The sequence below is a fragment of the Cucurbita pepo genome, chromosome LG09 (assembly GCF_002806865.2).
Source record: "Cucurbita pepo subsp. pepo cultivar mu-cu-16 chromosome LG09, ASM280686v2, whole genome shotgun sequence".
Classification (NCBI taxonomy): Eukaryota; Viridiplantae; Streptophyta; class Magnoliopsida; order Cucurbitales; family Cucurbitaceae; genus Cucurbita; species Cucurbita pepo.
This window is the reverse complement of record NC_036646.1, coordinates 8,218,544-8,230,354: the sequence shown is the minus strand read 5'-3', so window position 1 is coordinate 8,230,354 and position 11,811 is coordinate 8,218,544. Positions and strand designations below refer to the sequence as shown.

The 11,811-nt window shown below is 37.7% G+C and overlaps 2 protein-coding genes and 1 non-coding gene across 3 annotated transcripts; 1 reads left to right on the top strand and 2 right to left on the bottom strand.

Moving 5' to 3' along the window:
• Positions 1–590: 590 nt before the first annotated feature.
• On the top strand, positions 591–675 carry LOC111802776. The gene has a single exon (XR_002816311.1). It is a non-coding gene; the product is annotated as a small nucleolar RNA SNORD25 (small nucleolar RNA).
• Positions 676–1,235: 560 nt separating this feature from the next.
• On the bottom strand, positions 1,236–2,045 carry LOC111802588. Its single transcript, XM_023687012.1, has one exon. It carries the CDS (start codon positions 1,955–1,957, stop codon positions 1,406–1,408), a length of 552 nt encoding a protein of 183 aa, XP_023542780.1. The 5' UTR covers positions 1,958–2,045; the 3' UTR covers positions 1,236–1,405.
• Positions 2,046–10,764: 8,719 nt separating this feature from the next.
• Positions 10,765–11,094, bottom strand: LOC111802152. Its single transcript, XM_023686418.1, has one exon. It carries the CDS (start codon positions 11,092–11,094, stop codon positions 10,765–10,767), a length of 330 nt encoding a protein of 109 aa, XP_023542186.1.
• Between the last annotated feature and the right edge of the window lie 717 nt (positions 11,095–11,811).

Genomic DNA, 11,811 nt, shown 5'->3' with positions numbered 1-11,811 from the left:
TATTAAAAATAAAAAGAAAAATNAAAAAAAAAAAAAAAAAAAAAAAAGTGAATGACGACATGTCGTAGTCCAGTGATTGGGCCGGCCCACTATTGACCCAAGACGGCTGATTTTGCGCTCTCCTTGAACGCCCTTTAGCAAATTAGGGCAACAACGATACCTTCTTGGTGCGATTCCGCCGCCTCGCTGCTGTTTAAGACCCGATGGGCTCCCCGCCCACCTCACAACCATGATCTTCCTCCTCAGCAAGTGTTTACACAAATCCTCCTCGCTTCTTCTCGATGGAAGGCTGTGAGTTGTTTTTTTGACGATTTCTGGAACGATTTATCTGATTTTGCTTGAATTGTTTCTAATTTTGTACCGATTTGATGCTTCATCATCTGGCGAATGTGGATTCAATCAGTTCCCATTTGACTCGTTCCCTTGAAGCAACATCGATTGTGTTACATCCTGTTTCAATAAATTCTCTTCCAGTTCATTACTATTTGAGATCACGGGAGTAACTACATGATTTTCCATTCTTACTTCGATCTTGATGCATTTTGTTTATCTCCACACCTGTTGAAATGAATTCCGATTCGGAGTGATGTTTAAACAGTGATGAGCCTAACAGACCTGTAATGATTTGCGAATATGATCGCAATCCATTATGAACATCTAAGGGACTGAGTTTATTCCCTGTACTCCGATTACGAAAATTCTTCGATCTATCTTTCTCCCTATTCTATAAGGTTTCTTCCATTAATTTGGAATCGTTCTTTCAACGCTTGATTTGAAACAACTCCAGGAAAAACCAGAGAAATTTCTGCATCTTTCTCTCCATATTAATGGATCATATGGAATTTTAGCCTTTTCTATCTCTATCTAATCCGTTTTTTCTTGTTCAACAATCAACATAAACCCTAATTCGATTTATTTGTGTTCATCTTGACTCAACGAAACAGACATTAAATTGGTATGGGCTTAATGTCGGGGCGAAAAGACGGGTGATGGATAGCCCATGGGTCTCAATCACGTTGAAATCACCAAAAAGCCCATGAAAGAGGCCAGTTTTGGTTCATTGCTGCTAAGGTGGGATGTGCTGTCCACGTGTCACCATCTACAGTAGCCATCCATTAAAAGCATTTTTGGTTTGTTCTTCTCTAGTCTCTCGTGGATAATGTCCGTTTTACCCTTGACTCATTTCCAAAACAAAAATGTCGTTTTTAATACTTTTTTATTATAAAAATATATTCTGGTTTAAAATTATTTATTTGAAGCTAAGAAATAATATAATATTGGAAGCGTAGAGTTTGACTGAAGGAAGAATTATGTTTGGGCTCACTCGGACCGGTCGACTCGGTTTCAGTGAGTCCACTCGTCCGAATCACTGCCCAAACTACCCCAATAAAAATATTAAATTCATTTAACCATCGAACCCGGTCTGACTCCAAACCGCATCCCGAACCCTTCTCATATCTCTCCCTTTCAGAGTCCTCCCCACGCCCTCCAAAACTGACGTCGCCGCCGCAGTATTCCGGCTCCTCGCGTATTCCCTCGCCAAATACTCGTGCGGCGGCACCATATCCGCCTCATCGTTGTTGTAGTAACCTCCTCCGTCCATCTCCGGTAGTGACTCCACCGATTCCGCCCTCAGAATCTTGCTCCAGTCCGGCACGTTCATTGGAGCCGATGCCGCTAAGTGCCGTCCACGTGCCGTCCTGTTGGAGTCTTGAAAAGCAATCGAAACTCCGCCGACGTTTGGTTCATCAAGCGGCGTTGATCTCCGGCGATTTCTTACTGTCATGCTCTCATCCTCACCGTTGGTTGAATTGCTGTTGTCAATCATCGCCCACACATCTTCTTCACGAAACTCCGATGATTCATCTCCTTTATTGGAGCCTTGACCGTATCCATTTCCATAGCTCCCGAGAAATCGCTCGTTCCTGTTTATTCCCAACTTCCGTCCTTTCGCCATTCCGACGACTCTCCGGCGACGTTAAAGCATTTTTTAGTCAAAGAACTACGAAAATTAGCCCACAGGAAGGTGAGTTTTGGTTCGCGGATTTGAGAATTATTTATATAGCGTTTTTTTCGTCACTTGAATTGCATGTGAATTTGATATTCATTTCGTTTTCATTTCGATTTTATTTATAAAAAGAATTATAATTTAAATAATTTTCATTTGACTTAATTTATTTTTGAAGGTTTAAAATTTAAATTTACTGAACACTTTTTAGTTTTCATATGATAATTAATTTTTCAAAAAAATAATAAATAAGAATAGATGTGTTATTACGCTGACGCACTTCTGGAAGCGCGTGGGCTTCAAACGACGGTTCGGAGTTGGAACTTTCTAATTCTAGATATGAGATGGTAAACTTTGTGGGTTATGATCTGGTGAAGTCAGCTTCACAGTAAAGCTTCCCCACATGCATGAGAAACCTAAAAGGAAGGGAAGGGAAACGGCGTTGGAGCCGTACGATTAAACATGATCAGATTTGATCAACCATGTTGGGAAATTTGAAGACTCTTTATAGTTAGTCGAACAAACAGAATACGTGGAGGATGTGGGGCCCACATGAGACACATATATTTAATAATATCTTATAATTTTAATTTATTAACTTAATTATTACCACATCACACGCTCTTTCCCTTGTTTCGGATTTATCGATAAACATCGGGTTAATACATCCTCAGCCCGTGAAGTGGGGTCGATAGTGGACCCACAGGCCACGTGGTGAGAGGGATAGACACGTGGCGGAAGAAGGACCGGTTAAAAGGGGTGAAAAAAGTCGGGGGGTGGGGTGGGGTGGGGGGGTTGATAAAATATTAAAATATGAAAAAATGGACGTAAGCAAATAATTGGGTGGAGAAAATAAACTGTGTGTCGTTTTCAGGATGGTGGGCCCACTAAGCTCCCCCACTATTTAGGAAGTCATCATGTTTTCACCAAAAGCATACTTCTCCATCACCAATCTCAGATCTCCATCATCACCACATTCCACGGCTGAGATTCAACCGCCAACAATGGTGGAGTGTGATGGGTCCTACGACAGGCCCTTTCATTGAATAAATGGTCTACATTTAATGGTTATTAATGGGCATATAGATGGTAAACATTCCTTGAGTGATCTATGGTAAAAATGTCTAATCCACTCAAAAAGATAGTCTAGTTGGCTCGTAATACTATTCTATGGAAGGGGTCGAGTTGGTTTTTCTTACGGATGGCTAGGTTTTGAGACTGACTAGCTCAACCATGAGGGTTACTGTGAGATCCTCTCTTGGTTGGAGAGGGAAACGAAGTTTGATAAGGATGTGGAAACTCATCTTTAGCATATGGGTCTTAAGGATGGGGAAAGCCCAAAGATAACAATATCTACTTGTGGTGGGCTGGAGCCGTTACAGATGATATCAAAGCTAGACATCGAGCGGTGTGCCAAGGAGTACACTGTCCCCAAATGGTGGATTGTTAGATCCCACCTTAGTTGGGAGGGGAACAAGGAGGACAATATCTCCTAGAGGAACAAGGAGGACGGAAGTCCAAAAGGGAAAAAACTTCAAGGTAGTCCAAAAAAGGGAAGGAGGACAATATCTCTTAGAAGCTTGAGCGGTTAATTACACCAACTCATAGAGGTCTACTAGCTTGCTTATGAGGTTGACTCCTCCAAGTTGTCTAGCTCAACTAGCGTAACCATGAGGCTGATCCTAACTGGTAAGCTAGCTAACCCACGAGACAAATCCCTAATAGTCCACAAGTTCGACCATAATCCCAAGAGATTGATTGGATCAAACTCCAAGATGTTAGCTCGACCAACATAGATTAACTCCATCGGAGTTCGTTTTGAGGCCACATGCACGCTATACCCAATGTTAAATGCAAATTTTGGTAAGTAACTAATGCATCCAATAATTGGGTTCATCCCATCACCCTCCGTCATCCCAACATGTCAAATCAAATGGCTCATCTTCCTTTATCTTGGAGGGTCCAAGTAAAACTCTAGCTTTGGGAAATAAATAAATAAATAAATAAATAAATAAAAAAGAAAAGAAAAAGAAAGAACTACCTTAAAATGCAAAGTGGGACAAAGGCGAGTTTGTCTTGTGTGGAATGGGGCAGTGGTGAAGTCAGATAGGAGAGTTATAGTAGCAGTTGGAGTTGCAGCGACCGGACCTTTACTATAGGACCCATCGCAGCAATCAATCATCCCCGACCCACTCCCGCTGCCCATGGACCCATCTCCCTCCCTCTATGCTCACCATTGGTTCGTACTTTTAACCCAACCAAAGGCATCCTATGCCCCCCCTCACAACCATCTCAACTTACCTTTTTCTTACTCAATTTTAACCTATCTTTTAAGTGTTTTTAATCGAAAATTCTAGTGACAATCGACTCGATGACTCCACGCAATCTTAGCTATGAAACCGAGCAAGAGTCAATCAGCTCGATAATGCTTTTATCTACCAGACGACTCCACACCATCTTAGCTATTTCACTCTTCAAAGCAATGTAGCCGAGCAAGAGTTAATCAACTGAATAATGATTTACCTACTTGACGACTCCACGTTATGTTAGTTATTTAACCCTAAGAAAACATAAAATCGAGGAAGAGTCAATCAGTAGCCAAGCAATGTAGCCAGCTATTTAACCCTCGAAAACAATGTAGCCGAGCAAGAGTCAATCAACTGAATAATGATTTATCTAGCAGACGACTCCATGCCATCTCAGCTATTTAACCCTCGAAAACAATGTAGCCGAGCAAGAGTCAATCAACTGAATAATGATTTATCTACCAGACGACTCCATGCCATCTTAGCTATTTAACCTTCCAAAGCAATGTAGCCGAGCAAGAGTGAATCAGTCGAATAATGATTTAACTACCTGACAACTCCATGTCACCTTATCTATTTAACTCTTGAAAACAATATAACAGAGCAATAATCAATCAGCTCCACACCATCTTAACTATTTAACCCTCGAAAACAATGTAACCGGATAAGAGTCAATCAACTGAATAATGATTTATCTAGTACCCAACTTACGTCAAATCAAAAAATACTTGAATTTGAGAATCTCGAGATGGTAGCACGATGCAGGCATGTTATATGATTAATAATTTGTTGGGAACAATCAACTTTAGCTAACCACAAAATAAAATTTTTCTCAAATTAAGGAAATAGAGAGGAAGGGAATTAAGATATGTTTGTGTGATTTGTATGTTTTCGGCTGTCCAATAATGTTGNAAAAAAAAAAAAAAAAAAAAAAAAAAAAACTGTCAGATATTGAACAAATGAAGTGGAATAATTTAGTGGGTAAACAGTGGGCCCCACCATTCCCGATTGTCTTTTATCTAAACACCCCGAAATCGAGAGAGAGAGAGAAAATATCGGATCAGATCATGATAATATTACCCCTCTGTCACAGTTCCCACTCACAGCCTTCTCCTCTAAAACGACAACCCTCAGGTTCTGTCATTAACTCTCACTCACATTTAAAAAAAAAAAAAAAAAAAAAACCAAACAAAATATTAAAAAATATCTTTAAATTTTCAAAAAAATTAAAAAAATACTTTTGTCGTGTTACAAAAATACCTTAAATTTTTAAAAAATAAACCCGTGAAATTTTAAAATAAGCTTTAATGCCCTTAAATTAAACGGTTTATCGATTCCTTATATATTATCTTTATTTTTAATGTTACTACTGAAATTTAGTTAATATTTTTAAACGGTAATATTAGTTTTTTTAAAAAAAAATTCACACCTTATTTTCAAGTGTGTTTTTGAAATAAAATATTAATAATTTGTATTGAATTTTTTTAATTTTTAAAATTTGAGTATTATTGAATTGCTTAATTTTTTTTTATATGAATTATTGACATAATAATAATTTCTTTATATTAAAAGCTTTAAATTATAGAAAATTATCCATATATAGTTTTTCAATAATTGTTCCCCACTTTCAAAATTTTAATTTTGGACGCGACATTTGACAACCAAATCGTAAATTATTTGATATATTTAAATTTATTTTAATCCATTTAAATTAATTGATAATTCGACTTTAAAATTGAAATTCAGCCCTCAATTATTTGATAGTTAATATCTCTGCATCATTTTTTCTCCTCTAATTTAATATTTGATCGTCTATATACATTTGTCAAATGAGAGTTACATCGTGGAACTATATTATTTGAAAACTTAAAAATTTAATTAAACTTTAAAATATAAAAGTTAATTTTCTATTAAAATAAATTAAAATTTTAAAATTTAAGAATAATTAAAACGATTAAAATTTTATTATTATAAATTAAATTCTAGAGTTATTATTATTATTTTGATAATTGAAGGTGTCAATTTACTAAAAAAAAATGTTGAGGTGGAGAGGTATATTATTTTTATGTGGGACTTTAAATACAAAATTAGATTCATTTATTAATAAATAAAATTAAAAAAATATATATTTATAGGATTTGTTAGAGGTTGTGATGGAGAGCCACTTGTTTTGAAAGATATTCCAAACCCTTTTCTTTCTTTGTCATTTTCTTCTCCTTTTTCTCTAACTTAATGAACTAAAAAACAAACACAAAAAGCATTGCAATTTTAATAAAACATTGTTTTAAAATACCAAATAATATTCATGGTTATAAATCATTTACATATATCTTTCATAAAAAGTAGTTTTTTTTTATGAAAAAATTACGACCCGAGCCTAGGATTCATATAAGGATTTGAATCCTCGACTTTGATCCAAATGAGACCGATCTTGAGAATAAGATGGCTAAGTTTAGGGCATGTCTTTAATACCATGTTAGATGAACACGACTCTCTACAATTGTATGATATTGTCCACTTTGAGCATATCCTCTCTCATGGCCTTGCTTTGGGCTTATTAGATGAACACGACTCTCCATAATGGTATGATATTGTCCACTTTGAACATAAGCTCTCATGGCTTTGCTTTGGGCTTATTAGATGAACACGACTCTCTACAATGGTATGATATTGTCCACTTTGAGCATAACCTCTCATGGCTTTGCTTTGGGCTTATTAGATGAACACGACTCTCCACAATGGTATGATATTGTCCACTTTGAGCACAACCTCTCATGGCTTTGCTTTGAGCTTATTAAATGAGCACGACTCTTCACAATGGTATGATATTGTCCACTTTGAGCATAAGCTCTCATAGCTTTGTTTTGGGCTTATTAGATGAACACGACTCTCTATAATGGTATGATATTGTCCACTTTGAGCATGACCTCTCATGGTTTTGCTTTTGGCATATTAGATGAGCACGACTCTCCACAATGGTGTGATATTGTCCACTTTGAGCATAACCTCTCATGGCTTTGCTTTGGGCTTATTAGATGAACACGACTCTCCACAATGGTATGATATTGTCTACTTTGAACATAAGCTCTCATGGCTTTGCTTTGGGCTTATTAGATGAACACGACTCTCCACAATGGTATGATATTGTCTACTTTGAACATAAGCTCTCATGGCTTTGCTTTGGGCTTATTAGATGAACACGACTCTCCACAATGGTATGATATTGTCTACTTTGAACATAAGCTCTCATGGCTTTGCTTTGGGCTTATTAGATGAACACGACTCTCCACAATGGTATGATATTGTCTACTTTGAACATAAGCTCTCATGGCTTTGCTTTGGGCTTATTAGATGAACACGACTCTCCACAATGGTATGATATTGTCTACTTTGAACATAAGCTCTCATGGCTTTGCTTTGGGCTTATTAGATGAACACGACTCTACATAATGGTATGATATTGTCCACTTTGAGCATGACCTCTCATGGTTTTGCTTTTGACATATTAGATGAGCACGACTCTCCACAATGGTATGATATTGTCCACTTAACCTCTCATGGCTTTGTTTTGGGTTATTAGATGAACACGACTCTCCATGGTATGATATTGTCCACTTTGAGCATAAGCTCTCTGGGCTTTTATTTGAGTTTCCCAAAAAGGTCTCACACCAATGGAGAGAGTATTCTTTCATTATAAACTCATTCATCATTCCCTAAATTAGCCGAGGGACTTTCATCAAACAATAAGAACTCTATGGTTAAACGTGTTTTGCTTGAAAAATTTTATATTAGGTGACCTTCCGAGACTTTTTTGATGCACGTGAATAAAAATAAAACATGATAGAATGACTCGTGTTGGTCTGTGGGGATAGTCTTCACTCTTAAAAGCGAAGAGTAAGTAGGTGACCATGTCGTAGGAGAATGTCGAGGTCATTAAGTGTCGAATCTAGATTTCAAATCTTGAACACGAGTCGTATCCAAACTACCCGACTTTGTGTCTTATTGTTTTTTTAAGTTTAAAAAAAAATCCTAAAGTTTTTCACTTTTGGGATTGACAAGATGTGAGCAATTAAAGCTTAAACTTTGGGTTATGTCCCTTTCTCTATCACCTCTTTAAATCCCCAAACGTGAAATGCAATAGTAAACCCTAATAATTGCTTGCTTCCCTATAACCTATAACCTATGTTCTTTCCACAACTTTTACTCCGGTGTGACCTAATCTACATTTTTTTGGTTACGCACGTTATCAAGGCTCCTCAAAGTTCGTACCCAACATTTGATGGCCCCGACATTCTCCAGCGACATGACCATGTTACTCATTTCTCGCTTCTAAGAGCAAAGAACATCTTCACAGACCAAACACGAGTTATTCCAACATGTCTTGTCCTCACTCACATGCATCTTAAGAAAATTTCAAGAAGGTCACCCGACAATAAATTGCTCCGAGAAAAGCGTGCTTAACCATGGAATTTCAATGTATAGGTAGACCTTTCTTTTTTAAATTCTTCTTAGTCATTCTATTTTCAGGATTGCTCTCATTCAGATAGGGTTTTGGATAATTCATGCACTTCTTATTTACTCGAGAATCACAGGTATAACTAAATTATGTTTCGACTAAATAGGTCAAAACTCGGACTCGTCAAAATTATTTAAAATAAAAATAAAAAAATAAAAAAATAAAAAAATTGAGCCACAATAACCAAGACGTCATGTGATCTTGTGGGGTTGGTTTAGAAAGGAGGTTTGGTTGATGACCGAATGTTTTGACCTTTTCAATATACCATTATTCTCATCCATTATTGCCACTTCAATTTTCTAAAAGCAATGAACAATATTTTTTTGCAAAATTTATTCAATATTCCTTCCAATCTCTACCCATCATAATAAACCATAAATATTTTTTTAGTTTCTATTTTCCAAAATAATTGTAATAGCCGAAGCCCGAGGTTGATGGTGATATGTAATGGGCCAAAGCAAACAATATCGGCTAGTGGTGGGCTTCGGCTGTTACAAACGGTATCAGAGTCAAACACCTGGCGGTGTGTCAACGAGGATGCTGAGCTCCAAAGGGGGTGAATTGTGAGATCTCACATTGGTTAGAGAAGAGAACAAAACATTCGTGTATGGTGTGGAAACATTGAGGAACAAAGCATTTGTACATGAGTGTGGAAACCTCTTCCTAGTAGAGCGTTTTAAAACCGTGAGGCTGACGACGATACATAACGGGCCAAAGCGGACAAGATCTGCTAGCGGTGGGTTAGGGCTGTTATGTATGATTCATTCCTCTCCAATCGATGGGGGATCTCACAATCCACCCCCTTGAGGGCCCATCGTCCTCGCTGGCACATCGTTCGATGCCTAGCTCTGATACCATTTATAACAGCCCAAGTTCACCGTTAACAAATATTGTCTGCTTTGGCCTATTACGCATAGCCGTCAGCCTCAAAATTTTAAAATGCGTCTACTACGGAGAGGTTTTCACATCAAGGAATGTTTCGTTCTCCTCTCCAACCGACCTGAGATCTCACAATAAATTCACATGTGTGACGTGGAAATAGGGTTTATAAAATACATTTTTTTAAAAAAACTTAGAAAACCTAAATTAAATTTAAAGCATTTTTGTTTTTATAATTTAAAGGCAGTACGAAATGGTTATTGATGGGCTTAAATGTGGGTATGGGCCGTCGTATAAAATCCGGCCCATTTTAAACTGGGCCCATTCGGCCCAGTTCACTTTGCTTGGCCCAATTAGAACAACAACAAAATAGATTTGGGCCTTGTGAATCCCAATAATAAAATATGATAACATGAATAATATAAATAAATCATCTAATCTAATTTGCAACACTCCGCAACACTCCAATGTGTCACAGTCGAACAACGATTGCAGCAGAACAACGATTGTGCGATGATTATTCTAACCCAGCGAACAAGTCAGCCATGAGAAATTCAGACTTCGCGGACAACATCAGCATATACTCGAGCCTCGAGTCACGTTTGTGAAAAATATTATAGAAAACGTGAGCGAAGAAATACATTTGAAAACAATCCGAAAGAATTGAAGAAATAAACACAACTTAACTAAATAACATATAACTTAAGGTACGAAGTATTGACGACTAGTCGCATCCACTATAATACATTTTGGGGCATTTTAGCGTTGATGGGTGTAGACATGATTTTGGTGAACGATCATACACCCCTATATTGAAACAACATGAAATAGTAAAAACTTATCCAAAATAAAAGCATGTAAAAGGGGTTTGGAACGGATATACGACCATAGACAACACGTCCTGTACAAGAATGACCGAGACATTTAACATGCGACCATAGACAACACGCCTTGAACAAGTATGACCGTGACACAACGCACGTGTGTTGCTATTAAGGTTTCAGATTGATATCAATATAAGTAGGACAAATGGGGGAAGTAAGATTGTAACTCTTTTAAGTGACCAAAGAAGGAAAGGGCAAAGCTTCCACCTTGGGTTGTCGCCGCAGCGCGCTCTTACAAGTTCTAAGCTGTTGAAATTGGTTGCAGAGCCCAATTCTTGCTGTGGACAAACACATTGACATGCCCTTCTTCAGCTTCTTCAACCTCCTTCCAATCCTTAGCTTAAGCTTTCGTGTTCTGATTCTGAGACAAGAAGGCCTCCTCCTGTTGCCATTGCCATTGCCATTGCCATTGCCATTGCCATTGCTTGCCTGCTCCATTATCTTGTAAATCAAGAACAGAGCTTGTCTGTGCCTTTTCTCCTCTGGGTCTTCCTTCTCCATTCTTGAGTACCCATTTAGCTTACGTTTCATCATAAGACTCATCTCCTCTGTTAAACAGAGAAGTTCTTAGACAAAATGGAATCAAGTTAGAATCAACAATGACAAATCTTTATAGAGAGAGATAGAGAGAAAGAGTCTTGCAATGATGTGATTTGTTGAATTAAAAGGTTTTAATTTTTTAAGAAATCTCACCTACCGGACCCGGAGAGGGTGTTGGTGAAGTGTGTCGTTCGTAATGCAAAGAAAGAGACCACTACTTCGCTTCTTTATTGGATCGCAGACGCGAACACCGTGTTCTCTGACTAGGACCAGAAACCCATTCAAATTTGGATTTTTATATGTCGGTGCTTTTTAACGGTATACATCTTGCTAGGAAGTTGGTGGGCTCATTATGAATTAGGTCGAGGTGGCTGGTGGTTTCGGGATCCTATTGAAAATGTTTCTTTTATGCCTAAATTGGATTAATAGCGAGAGAATTAGTTCAAGCTATGATGACCAAGAGAAATATTCATTTAACCATGAAATAGTGAGAGCTTTCTAGTCGTTGGATAAACGTGGATGGAGACAAGGTAACCTTTTCGTGCATGTTTTGGGTCACAGTTATGCTTGTCCAAGGAGTGTTGCATATGGCCGCATGTCAGATGTCCCGATCATACTTGTCTAGGACGTGTTGTCCATGGCGGCATGCTTATTCCAAACCCTTTCTACATGCTTTCA